Source organism: Astatotilapia calliptera, chromosome 4 (assembly GCF_964374335.1).
Source record: "Astatotilapia calliptera chromosome 4, fAstCal68.1, whole genome shotgun sequence".
Classification (NCBI taxonomy): Eukaryota; Metazoa; Chordata; class Actinopteri; order Cichliformes; family Cichlidae; genus Astatotilapia; species Astatotilapia calliptera.
The window spans coordinates 22,325,985-22,348,658 of NC_137425.1; the positions used below are offsets into that span (position 1 = coordinate 22,325,985).

Below are 22,674 nucleotides of genomic sequence, written 5' to 3' on the forward strand. Positions count from 1 at the left end.
TGGGGTTTTTTTTTTTTTTTTGACTGAGCCGCTGCCTGATGGAGCTTTAGCGCAGAGAGCAGGGGAGAGAGAGGGAGAGCGACAGACCGACGGACCGCCAGTCCGTCCATCTATCCAGCTGCCCCTGCCTCTGCAGAAGCGCGCAGGCACACACGCTGACTAAACGCCAGCACGCTCTCTCTCTCCCCCCCCCCTCTCTCTCTCTCTCTCACACACACATGCTCGCGCGCGCGTACGCGTGAACGACAAGAATCGTTGGGAGAGGGTCCCATGCACGGCTCGCAGGCTGCCGGAGCCTCTGCTGTACTGGTCAATGTGCGTGTGCGTCTATGTGCGCGTCCGGCGTCTGCATCTTCCCCCTATGCGCTCCTCTCCTCCCGGGACAGGAATAACGGGATACGGGGAGCTCCAATCGCACCGAGGCAGGTTGAACCCCCCCACCCCCCACCCCCCCACAATGCGCGGGGCCAGTGGAGATTGCAGTGGAGAATCAGCAGCACAGGCGCACACACAATGAAGATTGGATTACAATGTTTTTTATTCGGAGCGGCGCGCTTGTGAAGTGCTAAAACGGGGGATTTCATTCATTCTTTTATTTTTCTTTCTTTCTTTTTCTTTTCTTTTCTTTTTTGTTGGACACGCTGGAATAATTCATTGCGAGAGAGTCGTTGAATTTTTGTTCACCCCCCCTCGCTCTCCTGTTGTGCAGTGTTTGTGAGACCATCAGTGGCTACATGGTTTCTCGGAGGATAGAGGGGACTGTTGCAATGCCATCTCGCACCACTGTTTTGGAGCTCTGTGGAAGGGAGATGCTGTAAGTACTTTGCCGTATCTCTTATTGCTCTCCGAAAATGGGTTTTGATGATCATAACCCCCCACCCACCCCATCTCCCTTGATCGGCGCGTGCCACTGGCGCCTTTTTGTTTTACCCACAAGCGTCCCTCATCCAAAAAGTGCGGCACCACACCGCAGGGACACGGCGCTCTAAATAATAATTAGAATAATAATAAAACAAGATCAACGTGGATGAAGACGATTAAAGGGAGTCGGTACGCAAACAAAAAAGCAAACTCTGCAGTCCAGCCTCTCGCGTCAAGCGCTATAATTTCCTATTAATTTACACTGGCGCAGTGAGCGGAGCGCAGGCGGCTTCACGCAACACACACACACACACACACACACACACACACACACACACACACACACACACACACACACACACACACACACACACCAGTTTATTCCCTTAACTTAAATTCATTGGCACACCTAGAGCTATAATCTGTCAGCTCGGCTATGAGGAAAAAAAGAGAGAAAAAAAAAACAGCTTCTTCGGCTGATCTTTGGGGGCTCGTGCACTCCTCTTCTCCAGTTTCTCAAAGTATAACCACCGACACAAGAAACCGAGCGTGTTTTAGCCGATAAAAACAAAGATGGATGATTGAGCGATGAGTATTATTTTATTCAGAGGTTGGACAACACGTTTTTTTTTTTCTTTTAGTCATCCCAATTGTTGGCACAACTTCTAGCTCCTCTCATCCCGCATCAGGATGAACAGTCATCATACATCAAGGAGGCCTGTAGTTAATTTCTTTTTAAAGTTGTAATTTAAAGAAGGGAGATGCACATCGTGCCTGTTCCAACCTTAAACTGTGACACGAAGTGAGAACGAGCTCAAAAAAAGAGAGAAAAGAAAGCTCTTTCACTGTGCGAGGAGCGTCTCAGCCAAGAGTGGGGGATTCAGGCCCACTTTCGCTTTCACCAGTAGGGGTCGCACTTGTATTGTATTGGCTTCACTGAACCAAACGGGGAGATCCAAATGAATTTACATCTACCCCTTCCCAGCACCAACGCACACACATTCTCTCTCTTCCTCCTGCTCCCCCAGTCACGTTGTTAAAGCGCAGTTCTATCACGGAAAAGCTCTCTCTCTCTTTCCCTCTCTCTCCCTGCATCCAGAGGCTGCTGCCCATGGAAGGACAAGCCAGTTTTTTTTTCATGACATCAAAAGGATCAAATGTATTAAAACCCACTACTTCCATCCAGGTAGAGTCAGGCCTTACAGTGCACGGTTGAAGGGTTTTCCCCTCTCGTGCAGGAGTGAAAAACGTGAACGTTTGCTTGCATGTGTGTGCCCAAACAGCTTCAAAGTATTGTTGCATGCCAAACAGGAGCAACAGCAGACACAGGGGAGAAGGGAGTCAAGAGAAAATGGGGAGTCTGAGAAGATAAAAGAGCGGGAGAGCGAGATCTTCTCTATGTGTTTGAGGGAGAGAGACAGGGAGATAGCGGTGATTGATTTTTAATGGCCCTTTATTTACATATAGATGAAGACAGAATTAGCAGAAGACAGCAAGAGAGTGATTCAGTTAGAGGATACCCTCTGACAACTTTAAAGTCGAGCACAGAGCAGATTTCTCCTGCACAGCAGTGTCCGTGTGCTTCGGATTCATCAGTGCTTTTCACGGGTGAATAACACCTGAAATCACCTCTGACTCTGGCCTTCGGGGATGGTTTAGGAGAAAAGATTGCTTACTTATTGGGCGAAACCAGAAACACCACGAGATCTGGATCTCTTTGTGATGCCACAAGGCAAGATCAAGTAGCACGTGAACCTACTCATGGATCTAAATAGCATTCTTCTGCAGATGTTTTACCCATCGTGCCGATCACAGCACGTTGAAATTGCAAGTGAGAAAGAGAGACGCTGCACTAACATGGGATTACTACAGGCTCCAGAGCAGGAAGCAGAAAGTGACTGATGCAATTAGCACTAAAAGAGCCAAAAGTAAATGAGTGAGGTGTCAAACTATAATGTGAATTCTGGTATAATGAGGGGGACAGGGGGGCGGCTAGGTGTATATTGGGGCATCAGGTGCATGGATGGAGAACAAAGAAGCAGAGAGAGCGCACAATTGTGTTCACATCCATTATAAGAGAGAACACAAGCAATCTCATGTCTTCCTTTGTCTCTCTCTCTCTACCTCTCTTGTGCCCATACACTCAGTGGGTTTGCAGGGAGCTAAAGAGGTATGCGCAGTGGGCACACAACACGGTGAAGCCTGAGTGGTAACAGACGATTACTTCCACTGGGCTTCTCACGGGCGCTCATGCACATGTCAGGGCACACAGAGCAGATGGCTGGGGCCTGAGAGAGACTGGATGAGAGAATGACTGGAAAAAAAATGGACAGAGGAATGAGGTGACAAAGGAGAGGAATATGAGGGGAATATGGGGAATTGTGTAGCAAAGTTTGAGGAACTGTGTCTAACAAAAGGCACATTATGTCAGCAAGCTTGTCAGCTAATTTGCCGCGCCTCAGCTCAAACAAAAAATTGGCCCTGATTACATTGTTATGGTTATTTGGCAGGTATTAGAGCAGCCCCCAGAATCATTAAAGATATTATACAACTGTTAGTCTCCATCGAGAGAGAACTGATTTGGCAGTGTAAACTGAAATCTTGTCAGCTAATTTGCAAACACTATACTTCCACAGGTTTTGGTGAACTGGGTTTAGCAGCATTTTAATGAGCATTTTTAAAAAACAATGTAGACCTTATATGTAACCACCGTGACTTTTTCAGCTTCTGCAATTTAAAGGAGCCGCTTGTTTTGTTGGAGCCTGAAGTGACTATATGTAGATAAGAGGGTGGGGTGCTAAGCTATCAGATAATGCTAATGCTAATGTAGCACAGATATTTCCACGAAAAACAGTCAAAAGGGAATCAACAGCAGAGACACAGCGGAGAGGTCCTGTTCAGTGACTCTGATTATTCAAAGTCAGGCTTCAGGTGCCTCTGTTGAGACACCTGTTGATCAAAGCGGTCATGCCCCTTACTCCTGCAAATAATAACAATAAATGACCCCCCCTCCCCCACAGAGTTGTTATGACTAATTTAGGGTTGTGAGGCTGGGGCCTTTCCCAGATGTCATAAGGTACATCCAGTCTGTCATGCAGAAAGGACCCAGGCTGGATTTTTTAAATCCAAAGCACTTTACTATAAGGCAGGAGTGCTAACCACTACATCACTGCCTTGGTACACTGACAATGGGGATCAAAATGGTTAATTGTACCAGGCTGTAAACATGCTTTTTAATGCTATAAAGTTTGGCATTTTAACATCTGTGCATCTGTGGAGAACAATTCACTTCTGAAGCGGTCACTAGAGTTAATACAGTTTGGGGATTCCTTTGTTAGCTTCAGTTTCCAAATTGGAAGGTTGGCCCTTGGTCTCTTAAGGTAGCACATTTTTGACTCCTCTCCTTACACACTCATGCTAATTATTAGTTCTTATAAACATGAGAATTTAAAACTCTTTGTGTGTTTAGCAGAGGCTTCTTTTTGATACGGGTGTTAGATGACAGAAGGTGAAATCCATTGGCCGGTGAAAGAAAAATAGCTTTACTACAGTCTTATTTTTGGAAAAAATAGTATCCAATCTTCCTTCGCATGCTTAGTTCATATGCAAAGGAAAGTAGACCTATAAGTTCAGCAGCACATTGGTATTCATACAGTTTCCTTCTCCTGGTGTCTGTTTTTTTCAAATGGAAGAATCTCATTTTAGAAGGAAACTCTTCAAATAGAAAAGGACAGAGGGATAGAGAACCTGGGGAATGAATGAAATTAGTTGCAAAATAATAGGAGAAAAATTGTGCAGGGGGAGAGAAAGGGAAAACGAAGCAGAATTATTTTAGTATTTAGCTATTGTTGAATTATTCTTTGTGTAATTGGGCACAGTGTTACAAGTATGGGGTGGGGGCAGGAAGAGAAACAATACAGAAGGGGGGGGGGGGACATCCAAATGCAACCATGTTATTTACTGAGTTTAAAAAGCCAATAAATAAGCTGTAGCATTGTAAAATGGTTAGATTCTGGTGCAAAGAAACAGCTTTCCCCTCATTAAAAACTGCTTTGACAGCAAATAAGTGTTAAGTGTCTTATACTGCAACAAATGAAAGTTCCTCTTTGTTTGATTCCAGCAGGGTAGGCCATCTTAGCACCCAGACTTTCACTGTGAAACCTCTATGGAGCAATACCTGCAAAATTGTAAATTGTGTTGCATTATCTTGCTGAAATAAGCAAAGCCTACCCCCAAAAAGGCTAGTCTGGACTGTAAAATATGCATCCGTCCATTTGCTTCTGCTTATCCAATTCAGTGTCTTTGGGGGGCTGGAGCCTGTTCCAGCGACTGTACCATAGGGTCGACTATGAGTATAAAATATGTTGCACCAAAACATGAATAAATTGTTTAGTTTCAGATCTTGACAGAGGAAAGTGGAGAATATGTGCTGGGAAACAAAAAGGAAAAGGAAAACCAATACTGATACAATATTTTTTTCCTTGAGACACCCAAAATGATTTCTCTAACATTTAAGTGCATTTATTTGTGAGGCCATAAAAAGGTAATATGACAGCAAAGTCGTGGATTGTTTGTTTATGCTCTTTCTCACTCTGCTTGTTGCGGTTGTGGTGTTCCAACAACATGCGCCAAGAGAGAGAATCTCGTAGTTCCCTCTGGTGGACAAACTCAAACATTTTTGCCTTAGAAATGCAGATACCATATTTCAACAAACTGCTAATATCGGCTCATATATCCACCCTCATATATCGGTCAGACTCTAAAGAAAAATGACAAATGGAGAATAATGGTTTTGAGAATACACACAGTGCCTCAAGTTAGCTCAGTTTGGTAGCAAATGGTCGAGATGGCATAAAGATGCAGTATGAAAGATGAAAGTGAGGACAGATGGATAAGTGAAGGTATGAAGTGATGAACGAAGTCACAGATGAGCTAGTGAGGGATGGAATGAAAAGCATGCAGTATTTGGGACACTCTTGTAACGCATACATACCCACACATCCATGCCCTGGGTTGTGGCATAGCAAGAATCACACTTATCACCCTCAGTATCAACCACTCTGACCGTGTAAATAAATCATAGAGTGTGTAAACTATGTTAATCTAATTTTTATACCACGTAGAAGATAGCAGAAAGAACAAATGTGGCCACGGCGGCACATGCAATTATATTAACCGTTACATAAAGATAATGCAGCTTGAATTATTGATGCATGTGAAACCTAGTTGCGTGCGGATCGGAAATGTGGGGTTTGTGACCGTGAAGCACGAGGGAATTGCGGCCGTGGCTTAGCGAGAGAGATTTTTTATTGCCGAAGTGTCTGCGTGGAGAGCGTTCTGTGATTGAATATGTAGAACAAGAAATGAAATGATACCTATAAAAGCGCCTCACTTTCTTATTGACGGATCACCAAGAGTGAAGAATTGAAATGAATGCGCGCACGCACAGGGAGGATCTGTTTTGTGCCTCATGCTCGTGAGGAAATAGCAGTCTGTGTGTGTGTATGTGTGCATGTGTGAACACTAGCCAGTAGTATGGATGCGCCTGCCAAACATCATTTACGGTTGTGGTGCCAAGAAACGGTAGCCTTTGTGTGACGACAAACTGCCCAATACGATTTGGCTGGGGGTGCTCTCTCTCTCTCTCCCTTTCTTTCTGTATTTCTCGCCCTCTTTTATTATACCACTTTTTTTCTGCCTGCCTTGCTTTACTTCCTCTATTTTTTTTATCCTCTACTGCTTTTCTCATCGCCCCAAAATATCCCTGTACTGCTGCAGAGTTGTGACAAGGAAACGAAAAAACCAAAAAGACCACAACACTCTTTTGTTTGTCAGATTTCCACGGCACCAATTGGAACTGAAACATAATCTTGTCATCCTCGACTCGCCTGTTTCTATAAATACCATATTACACCGAATTGGTGCCATTTTGACCCTTTTTTATGAAACTGGTTTGTGCTGAGTCCCGTCGCTGTGGCTACTCAGAGCAAAGGCTGCGTGTGCGCACTTTCCCTAAATCATTTTCCACGACAGATGCTGCATCTCATGAAATTGTCTAACAGCTTGCTATCTGTTTTGTTTTATGTGTGTGTGCATCATCTAAAGAGAACACGAGAAACAAATACTAACAAACAAATACTAATATTCATGCCTGCATAGTGCACATTTATAGAACAGTGTTGTTTTAGTTAAGAGCATGTCCACCAAAGCTCCGTGGAGACTTTCCAGACTGTGTGGGCTTCATAAGGCCTCTAAATGGTGAAACTTAAGACTGGAATGCTGTTCTTTAACAGATTCTGCTCAAGTTCTCTTCTGAAAAACTGTATATGTAATCTGCTCCACAGGTAATGTTACACAAACAAAATTCAGTTCAGTTCAATTCAATACTGAATTGAAAGAAATACTTTTAATAATCACAAAAACACTTGCCTCATGGTGTTTTATATTATAAAGACCCTACAATAGTACAGAGAAAACAGAAAAAATCCAATAATCAGATGAGTTCTATGAGCAAGCACTTATTGACAGTGGGAAGGAAAAACTCCCCTTTAACAGGAAGAAACCCTGGCAGAACCAGGCGAGCGGAGGAAGGAGAAAAGAGAGCAAAAATGAATAATAATAACAAACAACTAAATGATGGAATAGAAGCTTTTGCTAATTGGATCAAACTGTGACTATCGAGCAACACGGTGGCATGGTGGTACGGTGGTTAGCACTGTTGCTGCACAGGAAGAAGGTCCTGAGTTCAATTCCACCATCAGGTCTTCTGTGTGGAGTTTGCATGTTCTCCCCGTGTTTGCATGGGTTCCCTCCCACCGTGCAAAGACATCTAGCTTGTGGGGATAGGTTAATTGATTAATCCCAATTGCCCAAAGGAGTGAATGTGGGTGCGAATGGTGGTCTGTCTCTGTGTCTTAACCCTGCGACAGACTGGCGACCTGTCCAGGGTGTATCCTGCCTCTCGCCCTATGACAGCTGGGATAGGCTCCAGCACCCCCTGCGACCCTGAAAAGGATAAGCGGAAGCGAATGGATGGATGGATGGATGTGACTATTGAGTGGAATGTGTGCTTGGAAGTGGCAAACATTAAAAAGGACTTTGCGATTATGTTGTCTCTCGGCTAGTGAAGCAGGATGGAGATGATCGCTCCAAGTAATGTATGATGCATTTAAAGCCTGAATTCAAACAAAAGCCAGTCCCATAGAATTCAATTACTTCACAAGCTGCCAGGGCAAGCCTGCATGTAATCCTGAGGCTTTTTGACAAAGGAATATGACGACTTCTTGACAGAGACACTAGGAATCCATTAGGCATCAGCGCGCTCTCTGCAGTGAATGGACTGAGATTTTGGATGATTCATTCTCCGGTCTCTTCTCTCAGTGTTTCTGCTTAGTTGGGCAAGAGATGGGTGGGTGGGTGGGGGGGCAAGCATTCCTCTGCTTGTTTTAAAAACACAGGATGACACAGTTGAGCCCGCATGCATTATTCAGCTCACATTAGAGCCTGTCCTTTGGAGTCTCAATTTCATTACAAAATCACAAGGTATGACAAATTCTAGCCTACAGAAAGTAATCTGAAACTATCATTATACTTTGAAATAGACAGTGGAGAACAATCTTTCTCTGTGTTTCAAGCAGTATGTGTTGAGCGGTCATAAACAACAACAAAAAAGTCAGAAAATAAAAAGCATTTCATTGCACTTCTTAGGCTGAAAGGCACGATGATTAGGCCACAATGATTATGACAAAAACAACAGAAAGGGCCACTGAAGGCACTTGAGAAAGAAACTGCACGCCACACGGCTGGTGAATAGAGAGCTGTGCTCGCTCCTGCAGCCTTCAGAGGGATTCAAGCATGCGATGTAAGTATGTGCACTAGTTGATGGGGAGGATCGGATGTTTGAGGTTCCCAAACTCTTTACAGTCTGAACAAAAAGCAGATTGCTTCTTCCTTGGCCTGTGGCCCAGGCCTTTCAGCTTCTTTCATTAAAATCTTTTAATATTTTCTGAAACAACTTGTTAAGTAAGAAAAGTGACAAAGAGACATGAGTCACTCTGTTCTGCTGTCTGTCCATGGAAGCTTTTGCCACCCTGTTGATTGCTTTCTATGCTATTTTGTCTTTAATGTTAATGGTAAGAGTGTGACCTCACGAAGCTGTGCTGCCTCTGACAACAGCACGCTGAACAACAGCTCCTGTGAATCAGTTATGCACCAGCGGTCTCCGCACCCATGCAAAAACGTAAGGGCCTGTCAGTGAATCCATAAATCGTCAACAATACACATGGACGCATTATGTGACCATATGTTTCATGCCTTTCTGAGCTCGCTCACGCTCTACTGTTCAGCACACCTGCTCATAAGTCTTAGAATGCCTGATGATGTTTTATGTTCGCTGAGCACTGGCTTTTCAAGTAGGCCGTGAGTGCTCTCTCCACGGGGGAGGGGTTGCGTAGAAGCGATGATGTCGCTTCGCTTTTCTGTTCGATTTGTGCAGAGTAGCTGTGATCACCGTCTAACCTGTTAGTCACGTTGGCACACACAAACATTTGTTTTCAGCGAGGTGCCCTCGATCGCCGTACTTCTGCCCCTCCGTCAGAGGCATGCGCTGTGTAGCGTCCCATGCTATTTGCAAGACTCGCCCTTTTGTATTGGTCTGCTTTTTTTTTCTTAGCTTTATTTAGTTTGCTTCATATTTACCTATGGGGTACAAACTAATCTCTTTGTGAGCAACATTAGGTTTTTTGATGGGTTTCCATACAACTTGAGTATTTTGGAAAAGCGTGTCGGTTCAGTGAGGCATTTAATGAAAACCTGGGTGTGACCTTTGCACCCAATAGTTTCATACACTGTTTAACTTTTATAGATTTTTTTCAGTGTCTTCTAGAAAGAAGTAGAAAGAAAATGCCCAAAAAGTTTTTGGGATTTACCTACCTGGATGATTGAGCATGCATCAAAACGTTTGTGTATGTTTATTAAAATAAGATATTTTAATATTTACCATAAAATTAATCAAACTTGTAATGCAAAAAAGTTGACTTGATATAAGGTTTCAATGCTTATTGATCTATAGGATTTCAAAAGAGCACTTAGCAGTTGGATTAATGGAATGATAAAAAACAATGTGGGCAGGGATGGAGCGTCATGTCTTCTTAGGAGCCGAGGCCTATTGCAGGATAACTAAGAGATGGTTCAGGGTAACCTGATCCAGGCCAAACTGAGGAACGTTTTAAGTCTAATCTTAAGAGTAGAGAGAGTGTGTGCGTCTTGAATCCAAACTGGGAGCTGGTTTTACAGGAGATTTAAATTTAGAAAAGTCAATTTTGGATTAAACAGGGAGTCAGTGAAGAGAAGCTAATATGGGAGACATGTGCTCACTTTTTCTAGTTCCAGTTATTGCTTTCGCTGTAGAATTTTGGATCCAGTGAAGGCTTCTTATGGTAATTTAAGAACAACCTGATTATAATGGATTATGGCAGTCCACGTAAAAAAATCACAAACTAGTTTTTCAGCATCACGTAGTGTTGGGCATGGTGGCGTCTAGGGTGGACCTAGCGTCTCACCAAATAATAGCTGGGTTTGATAAGCAGAAGAAAATGGATGGATGATTTGAGGTAAAAACAAATTGCAGAAACATTGTTGGCTTCTTTGTAATGATGTCAGTAAATCTGGAACCCACTGTGAGAAAAAGCTAAGTAAGCAGAAGGTACTTTCAGCTGCTGTCTCATTTTCCAGCACTTGATTTGGCACAAACTTTACATCGAATGCCTATCTTGATACGACCCTCCCATTAATCCATGCTTGGGACTGGAGTTAGGGTCACACTAGGTGGATTAGTGTCCTCCCAGATATGAACCAGAGATCTTTACTGAATAAGGCAAATGTGTTAACTGCTATACCACAAGTTAAGCTAATGTAAGCATAGGTGGGTCCAGTATTTTGGCAACACCTGGTTGCTGAGTGATAGCCTGTTCCTCTAGCTGCCAAAAGTATTGAATTTATCCTAAAAGGCTATTGATGTAGTGCTTTTCTACACAAGAAATTGTCCACGTAGTAAAAATTTGGTCAGCTCTTGACAACACAATTGACCAGAACGGTCAACTCTAAGACTAAACATTGATACTTTTGTTTAGCAATTATAATGTTTCCCATCTAAGTAGCACTGAACTAAAAGTTATACTGACTATGTTGGTAAAAAGAAGTCCAAATGGAAGACTGTTATCATTTGTTCTCGAGCCATGATGTTTATGTGACAAAGAGCACTTTTGGCTGCCACTTCTCATATTTTATGGTAGATAAAGTTGAACTGAATGATCCTCAGTCTGCCCACTGTTACGTCAGCCTCTTACGCACATGTACATGCACACATTTTTATTTGTCTGCTCTGCAAAACACTGCAAATAATGGCATAGCTGAAAGTATCTATCTGACAGTTTGTCTATTATTGTCATAGAAATCCTTTTGTACTGTAAGCTGAGTAGCGTTCTTTGCCGATTGGCAAATGTTGGTTTATTACACTATAAAAATGTCTTGTTGCCTTTTCTGAATACTGAACAGCTTGCTCCTGAATCATCTGATTCTTGCAGTCGTGACCATAAAGTTTATACTTGTTAGTCATCTTCTTTTTCTTTCACCCCTCCACAACTTCCTCACAAGGCCATCTCCCACCTCGCAGGGTTTGTGTTTAACAAAGTTACTAAGGAGAAATGAAGACGAAAAAGAAAGTTCCTACCTGAACGTGTGGGTTTTAAGAGCTGTGCATTAACAACTTATCTGTGCTTTTTCTCTCCCTCTTTCTCTCTCCAATCTCATTCACGCTTTGATCTGTCTTCATCCGTCTCTTTCACCCCTCAACTTCCTTTCATGTAGGGGATGAAGTGGTTTGGCAGTATGTCCCTCAGCAGCAAAAGAAGTAAGAGGAGGAGTAGAAGGGGCAGCAATCGCAGCTGTAACGGCGGAAGTAATAGCACGCTGCTCTCCCTGGCTCTCCTGGTGGCGTTGACCATGAAAGCCGATCCCGTGGCGGCTCAAAAGCAGCGAACTGGTGGCTCAGAAAAAGTGCCGGTCCTGAACATTGCAGTGATCCTGGGACGCACGCGCTACATCTCAGACCGGGACATCCGAGCGCTGTGGAGCAAAGAAGACCCCATCGATGTCAACGTGGTCACACTGCTGGTCAATGAGACTGATCCAAAAAGCATCATCACCCACATGTGTGACCTGATGTCAGGAACCAAGATCCACGGCGTGGTGTTCGGGGACGGCACTGACCAAGAGGCCATCGCCCAGATTTTGGATTTTATTTCCTCGCAGACGCTCATACCAATCTTGGGCATTCATGGAGGGTCGTCCATGATCATGGCTGACAAGGTATGGAGAAGTAAACTGATGAATGAAAGCCAGGATGTAGAGTGAACGGAAAGATGTTGTTGTTGATGGGTGGACGCAATAGTGAGCAAAGTATATGAGAAAAGACTGATGGTTAAATTGCTTGGCTTTATGTGATTTGCCAAAAGTTGCGGCTTTTGGGTATTTTACTGTTATAACCATCAACAACTCGTGAAATCAAACTCTTGCCGAGTGAAGGGAGTTCTCACCAAATAGCTGCACCTCACAAAATATCATCAGTTGGTATCTCGAAAAAGAAGCTGCAGAGCCAGGGTGTAGATGGTAGAAAGACGTGTGGAGGAGCGAAAACAAGGTAGGAGGATGAGGTAAGTATCTGCAGGAAAGTGTTGGAGGACTGGTTTGGAAGGAGAAAGTATTTAAAAAGAGCAGGAGAAAGGACAGAATGAGGGATGTAGTGACTAAACAAGAGAAAGGCGAGGAGAGAGAGCGAGAGAAGGAAATGTGAAAGGAGTGGGTGTTGCCGTAGCCTGGCTAACACTGACTGCGTGGTGCGGTGTGCTCTAATCTGGGAAATCTCCATTCATTGTGCAGGATTCCCTCAGACATGGTGCTGGAGTCTTGATTGGTCCCCTCATTTGAATAAGCAAAGCCAGTCTCATCGAACCCTGAATAGGAGCAGATGAACAGCGCATGATTGTGTGGTTTCATGTGTCAGTGCTTAGCTCCTGGAATTTGTCATATTTGCCAGATTGTAACAGAGGGAGCGGGGCAAGATGAGAATTGTTATGTGGAGATAATAATTTCATCATATTAAACTGTTAAGGGACACCTTTAAGAAAGCAATGCTTTATGATACAAGTGAAAACCTATATCACATCATCCAGGTGAGCAACAACGGTTTTGTCCAAAACAAATTCTTCCCTGTACTGTAGCTCAGTAATTGGGAGCTTGTTGAGTAGAACTGAATGTCATTTATAAATATATATTACCACCTTCATTAGTTTAGAAGAATCAGAACCAGAAAAGAGGACAGAAATGCACATGTGCGTAGTAATAAACAAAACGTACGTAGTGATGTTGAGCAACATTGATACAATAACCTGCCACAATCATAGAAATTAAGGTTCATCACTGCAGATAATGGAGGAAAACTGCTCCTCTGTTCAGTGTGTTACAATAATGATGCCATTCTGTGTTTTAATGCACTGGTTGTCCATGCACTGATGTCACTGGGTATTACAGCAGTCCTCGCTCCTTCTTGATCACCGAATAAACACAACATATCCAGAGAAAACATGTCTAAATATGTACATTTGGTCATGCACAGATGTTGGCTGAGGAAGGCAGAGAGTGATCTGTCTCTGGACGTATCTGGAGCGGTGGCTCTGAGAGGTGAAGCATACTGTTACTCAAGGAGACAGGAACTAGAAAAAAAAGCTGCAAAAAGCACACAAACACAATGAAAGTGTCATAAAACACAACGGAAACAGAAAAAATGCCATCATAACTCACAAAAAAAACTTTTACAAAACATGTCAGAAGTGTTTTGGGGAGACAATAACGTGACGGAACAGCTGCGGACATGACAAGCTTCCAGTAAGTGTCCAATACCAAACAAGTACCTACAGTATTATATGAATCATGCATTTAAAACACACGACCTGCATCTTTTTCTACCTGACAACACTGATGAATCCACTGCTTATTTTAAGTGTGTCACTTCTGTCACTTTAGTTGTTGTTAGATCACATTATTGTCTCCCCAAAGATACTTACATTGTGTTTTCTGAGGTTTCAACTTCCATTTTTTTTTTATATAACTTCCACTGTGTTTGTTGTGTTTTTTATGGTTTTGACATTTTCTGTTTGCTGGTGTTTCCTTAAGTCTGAGTGTGTTTGACCTCTCATACTGCTGTCAGTGACTTCGATGAAAGCCTGACCAGCTTTATGGTGTTAGATATATTTTTGAACATCCGCATGCCACTGTTAGCTAATCTGTGATGCAGTGCCTTGGTATAATTGCTGTAAACCAATGAAACTGTTATGCTTGTGTCATTAGTGCTAATGTTACTCAAGATTACAGCTACACTTCCTCTGAATTCTTTCATTTCCTTCCCCATCCTAATGGCTGTAGTGTGTCTTAAGTCTTTTCTACCACTTTTCTGTAAACATTTCTCTCTTTTCAAGATCCTCTTGTTCAAGAAAATCTTAAATCTTTTGGTCCATTTGCCCTTAAAGGAAAAGCGTCAATCTTCATGTTTTATACCATTAAGCTATCTTCCTCTAAAGTAGTTCAACAGATTTTCCACCAAATCTGACCCTGTGGTCCACAATAAAACATGCAGTTTGGTTAAGACTGTAGAACCTCTCAAAGATTATCTTGTTTATTTACAGTAAATATACAAATGTCTTAAAGGTACTGCGGTAACGGTTTATTGATCCTGTAATGCTAGATGTGGCACAGTTCTAAGAGATAGGAGGGATGGAGAGAAGCAGATAAGTGCTGCAGGAGAGGGCTGAGGAGGAGGGAGGAGGTGTGAGCTGGAATAGAGTAGGTGGAGAGGGGATGCGGAGAAATGAAGGGGTAAGAGATAATCCCTCTTTTTGACCAGAGGTGATGTTGAGTGGAAGGGAATTACTGAATGTCCTGATTGGCACCTGCCACACTCCACACACACACATGCACACGCACGCACGCACACACACACACACACACACACACACACACACACACACACACACACACACACACACACACACACACACACACACACACACACTTAGATGTGCTTCCTTTAGGGTCACAGGACATTACATTGACTTACATTTATTTTCTGTATTTTTACTCAAACCCAAACTGTAACTACTCCCTGCTTAAGGCCTCAGTCACACAGGTCTAGAGACACATTGGCAACCACCAGTTGCTAGGCCAACATTAATATTTCCATACAAACTATGAGTGACAAGCAGCAATGTGCAAGTGACTGATGAAATGACAAGGTTTTTGGTGCAGCACTGCAAACCTCTTTGCCACTGGTTTTTTAACAATTTTTAGCAACCTTCACAAACCATTTGGCAAACAGTTTGTGAATACACAAATTTTCCACACACCCACTGATCAGTCTATAGGCCTGTACGATGGGAACTTTAGCAAATGATTTCACAGTGACTGTCACCAACCTACAGCAAACCCTTCAACCGGTTGGGGAACACAACTTTTTCCTGGTAATCAGTGTTAGCAAGGCATATACCAAGTGGTATCTAGGCCTGCTAGTAACTCTAGCTTAAACTAGACTTAACCTTAGGCTAGACTTAAACCAACTCTTAACACCAAACTGCAATTATTTTTGCTACGGGGACAGTTCTCTACATTTTGATTGTGTAAATAGATTTGTGTCTCCACAACACTGCTAATAGAAGTATACACTAGACTTGTAGTCAAGATCGCTTAAACCAAGACCAAGACAATACCAAGACCAAGACAGACCGAGTCAAGACCAAGACAAAGTCGAGACGAGACCGAGTCCTAGACAAAAAAGTCTTTAAACTGCAGCTAGATGCTGCTTCGTTTACAGGTGTCAGCCATATTAATGTGTTTTTGCTTTCGCACAGCCCTCCTCACCGCTGTCTACTGTCTCACTCAATTACTGAGAGGACAGACGCACGCTCCACTTGACTGCCGCGTCTCTCACCCTCTCTGGTTTTCACATAATAATATTATCCTATATCCTCGCATGTGATTGGCCACAATATGGAGGGATTGGAGCATAGCTGGGCCACTGTGTGAGAGCTGAGCAGCGAAAGGAAATTAAGTGAAGAGCCGGCTCTCGCTCAATGGGAGTCGATTCTTCTGATTTACTACAAAGCACTCTGTAAGCACGGCTCTTAGAGCTGATGCTTTTGCGCATGACACATTATCGAACGTTACGTTGTGTGTCATGGATACTGTCGATCTGAGACAGCAAGACCAACACAACGAGACCAAGACAAGACCAAGACCGAAGTCCGCCGAGACCAAGTCAAAACCAAGACCACGTAAAAGTGGTCTCTACTATACACATCATATTAGGAGAAAAGATTCCACTTTAAAGTGCTCATCACAGCACTTTGTCTTCTCTTTGCTTTGCCTTGCACCTTTTGTGTAATTTAAACCTACATACTGCTCATTCAAGATGTAAATAGTCCTTATACATTAGATATGATGGACTGTATGCTCCTTTTGAGTTAAAACCTAGTGACTTAAATAATATAATACATTTTCAACTCAGTCACTACATTCCAAAAAAACATAGTTAAAATTCATAAAATTCTTTGTTACTCTCAATACTTTTTTATGTATATTTTTGGTGTGCAGAGCTATAAATTGTTATAGAAGTGGTTGGACTGGTTTAAAAACATTTTCTCATTGTGTTTAATAGGAAATTCAGGCTTGAAGTTTGACCAGAAATGGTTTTCTGTGCACTTTAACACATGTTAAGGGGCATAATTTAATATACGATGAAGACCCTTACAGACTTTGCCTCTGTGGTTTCCTCTCATTTCATTGCAAAGGTTATATAATGTCTCACCCTCTGTAGTTAAAGGTTTATTTGGCTACCTTAGTGAGTAGCCGAGCCTCCGTGCCACCTTCTTCCAAGCAGATTTCTGCTAATCCTCATGTGAAATATGAGGTGAAGCTCGCCTCCAATGATTATGCCTCGTAAGACCCTCAGTATGTTTGTCTGTTCACGATTACGCCTCCGCGCTTGTATGATGTGTGTGAAAATTCCCTGCGTATACGTTACATGCTTTAATGCCTTTGCGTGCACTTTACCTCGTGCGTGTATGTTTCGTTTGCCTCGAGGCTAAATCTCTTGGTGCTGTTGACTCCCAGTCAAAGACATTTCCACGTTAGCCTCTGGAGAATACCATCTAAGAGTTTCCCCCTGTAATACTCAGAGAGCAGGCAGGACTCAAAACGCAGACTCAGATTGTAGTTTGCTGAGTTTATTTTAAGTGATGCAAAAAAAGGGATCATTTACAGTCTCTATGCAAAGTATCCAAGCCGATGGTCCAGTGGATTCCACTCTGTCCTTAGGCTTAATAGCGAAATAGACTTCTCTCTCCAACTCACACTCACAAATCATCATCGAGGAAAACAGGACAGACTCCTGGACAGAAGAGAGAATGGTGAGAGGCGGGCATGTGATCAGACTTACAGAACCGAGATGAGTATCTACTGAGACTGATTTGTGGCTCAAGTGCTGATTAAGGAATGTCCTCCGTATCTGAAGGGAGCCGACTAATTACCAGACGAGAAGCAGGTGAGTTGATTGTCGCAGGTGTGCCAAGCTGGAGGGCGGGGACCAAGACATCCCCGCCTCTGAACAGTCACTGCGCTGTTACCACATAGACCCACACATAAACAAACAGAGAGACAGAGAGAGAAACAAAGACACAAAAGGAACCTAACAACAACAAACAAGACACCCTGACCCAGAAACTCAGAGACAGTTAAATAACTAAACTATGGAAGCCCGTTTCCGCCAATAAAAAAACAAAAACAAAAAACAAGTATCCATAACTCGAAATTTCGAGTTATTAACGAATTAGCTCTGCCAATCAGTAATCTACGTGAATGAGGTCACTTTCTTGTTACCCGGAAGCATATAACGCAGAGTAACATGCACTCAAAACCGGATCGCAACAAATTGGTGCTTTTGCGAGTACGTTTGCTGATAGTAACGCCATCTGATTCGGCTAATAACACAAGGATTTCATCATTTTTGAAGCCACACTGAAAACACTCAGCAATGTGTGCATTCATGACTGGATGTAATACCGGTAGCTTAGCATTTGTACCTGAGGGCTTCAGCTTCCGGGTAACAAGGAAATGACGTCATTCACGTAGATTACTGATTGGCAGCGCTAACTTTTCCCAAAATTTGAGTTAATAAGTCCAAATTTTGAGAAAATAAGTCAAAATTATGAGAAAATAAGTCGAAATTTCAAGTTATGGAGCCTTTTTTTTTTTTTTTTTTTTTAGTGGAGGAAATGGGCTTCCATACTAAACTGTACAAAGCTTAAGTTTAAATCATTTTCTTAACTTAAATCAAACAAACATCTTCGTATACATGTTTGTTTCGGGGCACGAAAGACCCAAAACAAACATGTATACGTTTCATTGCGCTCTCACTTTCCTTGTATTCATTGTTTCCATTTTCTGCTTTCTCCACGTGTTGTCCCTCGATCCTTTATCCCATCGCTCCATCCTGCTGTCTGTCTTTCTTGCTTGTTAATTAGATGAATGTTGCAGTATCTCCACGCCTTGTGGTACTCCCTCCCATACATTCCACAGCCTTTGTTGAATAATGCAGACTTGCCTGTATCGAAATGAATACATTATTGATTAAGGAAAGAAACGTCTTCCCCTGCTGCAATCTAAGCAACTAAGCTTGACTGTAGCACCCTAGCAAACTTAGATAAAAATGTCAGAGCCCAAGTTTTTTTTACTAAATTTGCGGCGTTTTAGTGTCACATACTTTGTCGTTCCTTTACCAGTTTTAAGTGTTTGACTAGATGTCTGACCTAACTCGTTGACTGGACTAAATAATAGCAGCTGGATTGTGTTGGTCACGAAGCCTTAATTATGTATTCCCGAGTCTTGTCTGTCCTGACTCTAAGCTGTCGCATCGAGTCTGAGCCGTCTGATGTCTTCTGTTGCTTCAGCTGCTTTCTTTGCTTTTTTCTTTCCTGTTTTTCATTTGTAGAGCATGCCACATGAATTAAACCATGGTCTGTATGCACCAGATGTGTTAGCAGTGATGGGAGATGTCCTTCCCTGTTTTGCTTCTTGAAGAAAAGACACTTTACTTCTTAATTAAACAGACAGTGTTCAAAGAGTCAGAAAATTTGTGTGTGTGTGCCGTCTATATTGTTCCTCATAAGTCATGGCCTTCCTCTGGACACAGAGGAAGGCCTTCCTTTACACACACACACACACACACGCACGCACGCATGCACACACACAGCTTTCACGTAAGCATTCATCCCTAGAGCAGCTGTCACTTCATTTACATGGGTTGATTAATTAATATTTAAGCAATTTAAACAAATGAATGAACATTGTGCTGCTGCGCAGTGAAGCACGTATTTCCTATTCTACATGCGTTCAGGAATAAGGCTGAGACTCTCAGATTAGCCTTCAATCACCCTCAGTTAAATAAAAAGCTGGTTTGAAAGCCCCCATTCAGACTGAAAAGAGGCAGCTGTTGGCTCTAGACTGACTGTACCTATGACCACCTGTGTGAACAAGAGGCCTGGTAATCAAATGAAATTAAATCTGGCATGGTGTCTTAAGGTTAGCGAAACTGGGCTGAGAGTTGTTTTCTCTTGTTTTTCTCGAGCCAATCAGTGGCGAGTTACGTATCCGGCTTCTGACATCACTGTCGGGTAGCGGTGGCTCTGGAGACAGACACATAATTGCAGTGTTTTTGGATCGATTCCTGGCCTCTCTTGTCCATATGACACTGAAGTACAAAAACAAAAGCATCCAAAAAAAACCAGAAACAACTGACTAGTTGCTGTAAAGAGCTTTGAATGGAAGTCATTTACAATTTTAGCTGCACAACAAAGCTGTTAGAGGTTCTTAGTCGGCTTCCAATTCATTATTGCCACATTATTAAAACAAAAACAAGTTTAACTGATTCTCTTTGGGATACTGAGTTAAAATCAGGTCTGCATTTTTCACTGAAAACACAACTTACACAAAAAGAGCGTGAATAAAGTGGCATAGCCCAGGCGAGTAAAATATAAAATGACGAGAGAAAAATCATTCAATGGGAAGAAAATTACACAAAAGAAAGGAGCATGATAAAATTGTGAAAGTTAAAATACATCAAAATAAAAACAGTGTTACCTAAAATAACAATGCCGTTTAAAAAGGTGCTTTAAAGTTAAGTTAAAATATATGAAAATCCAGAATAAATCCAAAAGGTCAAAGGTTTACAGCTTTTTGTTAACCACTATTTAACTCCATAAGTGACAAACAAATAAACAGATTATGTCCATAAATGTTTTGCTATATATTCAAATGCTGAAGGTAAACCTTAGTGTCCACCTGTTAATATTATTAATATTATTGTTTCTCTACAAAGGCTGTGTTACCTGTCTGAATAAGTGTAGTTTTAAATTGCAAATTGAATAGTTATTTGAGGCTTTAGGTTTTACGTTTCAGGACTTGAAAAGAAAAAATCAGGTCCTAATTTTAAAAGGTTTCAAAATAAGTTAAATGCAACAGCAACACATAACATATTACACTGTCGTTTATTCAAACAAGACGAAGCCAATATACAGAGGCAATTTGTGAAATATTAAGCACATCCTTACAGCTTCTATAGAAATTAATAAGGGAAGTAGCAGACAGCCGCTTCTACTCAAATTATTCTACTGAATAATTGATCATAAGGAAGTATGAACACCTATATGAAAGGCAGAAGTTTTGTCAGTTTGCTGGTTTGGAGCATTTATGTGTGTGACAACACAAAGCCAAGAAAAAGACCAAAACAAAAAAAAGACTGAACCAGTATAACTCGTTTGGACATCCTGCCTGGTGTAAGCCCCTTGCATGGCAGCACAGCTAAGCTGGACAAACCACAAGACTTCTGGAACAATCTCTTTCAGAAGGACAAAACTAAGGTGGAGATCATATGTCCATGATGTTGTGGTAACTTTGTGGATGTGTAGGGGTGATGGTTGGGGCACTTTGCAGTCACTCAGTTGACCATGATCTTCTCTGGTTATCAAAGTAATCTAGAGTCAAATATGAGGACATCTGTCCGACAGCTAAAACGTGGCTAAAACTCGGTCACAGAACAAGACAGTGATCCCCAGAGCAACAGCATTATCTCGGCCTTTTTTTCGTCATCGATCATCTTTAAGTCCAATCATATGTGTCTGAAAGAATGCCCTGCCCCTCCCAGTTCACATAGTTGGCTCTGACTGTGCAGCGTAGATGTTAAAAAGAAAAACCATCAGCAACTGTTACCCAATGTTTCCATTCAACTAATTAGGCAGTGACGCACGCACAGTATCCACTGCAGTATATGCTGCGAGTGTATTTTTGTAATTTATTGATCCATAATGATGAAATTTTGTCGATGGACCCGAGGACCCGAACAGTATTTTCTAATCATTAATTTACTAAAGTATTCTCCTCTACTACAGATGTACACAAGTGTACTCCTGGAAATTTGTCTTTTTTTTCTTCCTTTTTTAAATTTAGTTTTGTTTGTTTTAGTTTATTTATGCATTTTTTCAAACCAACTGGCCACACGCACACACCTGATGTAAATGCCAGCATTGTTGTAGTAGATTTGTGTGTGTGTGTGGTGTTGCTGTGATCAAAGGACATTATTCATCCATCCCTGTTGTTGTCTCCCCTCAGGCGGTATAATTGCACACATACGTGCGCACGCCCGGGGCGCGCGCAAACACACGCGCTGTCTGATGTTTGTTGCTGTCTGGTTGTGTCAAATAGCAAATAGAAGTGGGAGGGAAGGAAAGGAGAGGGAAAACAAGTGAATAAAAATAACATTTTATATCATTTATGAGTTTGTCCAATTACTGCGTGGAGCCATTTGTTTTTGTGTGCCTTAAATCACACTGCCATTTAACTAGAGCATCTTCAACCTGCTGAACCACATGCAGGCTCTGCTGCACAGTAGCACACCTCTGCGCAGATAGTGTGTGTGTGTCTTTATACGCTTGTACTTTATCAATATCATGCACACAAATTGATTAGCTTTTGTGTCTCTGTAATTGGTTATGCGCCTGTGTGTGTGTTTAGTAATGGCATCAAAAGGAACTTTTCTTATTGCCACACTAAGACCGTCCTCATTGAGTTTCCTGTAATAACAGCTTGCTTGTTAGCACTCTTAGTGTTGTGCTTGTGTCTGACTTTGATTGTTAATATAAAAACACTGAAGTGGATATGTATATATATATATATATATATATATATATATATATATGTGTGTGTGTGTGTGTGTGTGTGTGTGTGTGTGTGTGTGTGTGTGTGTGTGTGTGTGTGTAGGCGTGTTTTATTCTAATAGCCAGATTCAGCTGTCGTCCAGATGAGAAATGGCTTCTCACTGCTCAGAGGGGATCGATTTGGATGAATATGCGGGACTGGGGGAAATAGAGCTGTTCACTTATTCTATGACTTTATTTCTCTTTCTTTTTTTGCCTCTCTCTCTCATCTCCCTCTTCTTGCAGGCTCTCCCCAATGACATCTGTTCCAAAGTAGTGGAAGTTTTTGTTTGTGCCGCACAGTTTTCGGCTCGCCGTGCATATCAAGTTTTCTTCTGACTTGCCTCTCGCGCTATCCCCGTTTTCCGCTGTCTCCCTCGTGGAGCATCCCTCCTTTCACCCACCCTCTCTCTTTCTCCTCCTGTCTCCTCAGGTCTTGTCTCTCAGTAAACGTTCATGT

The 22,674-nt window shown here is 42.2% G+C and overlaps 1 protein-coding gene across 1 annotated transcript in view; it reads left to right on the plus strand.

The window, feature by feature from the left end:
- The first annotated feature begins 484 nt into the window (after positions 1-484).
- Positions 485-22,674, plus strand: part of grin2aa (glutamate receptor, ionotropic, N-methyl D-aspartate 2A, a) — a 159,322-nt gene continuing 137,132 nt past the window's right edge. The window contains exons 1-2 of the mRNA XM_080300951.1: positions 485-814; positions 11,728-12,228. Of these exons, the coding sequence (XP_080157077.1) occupies positions 11,731-12,228 (498 nt within the window). The 5' untranslated portion in view covers positions 485-814; positions 11,728-11,730. The remainder of the gene's footprint in view (positions 815-11,727; positions 12,229-22,674) is intronic.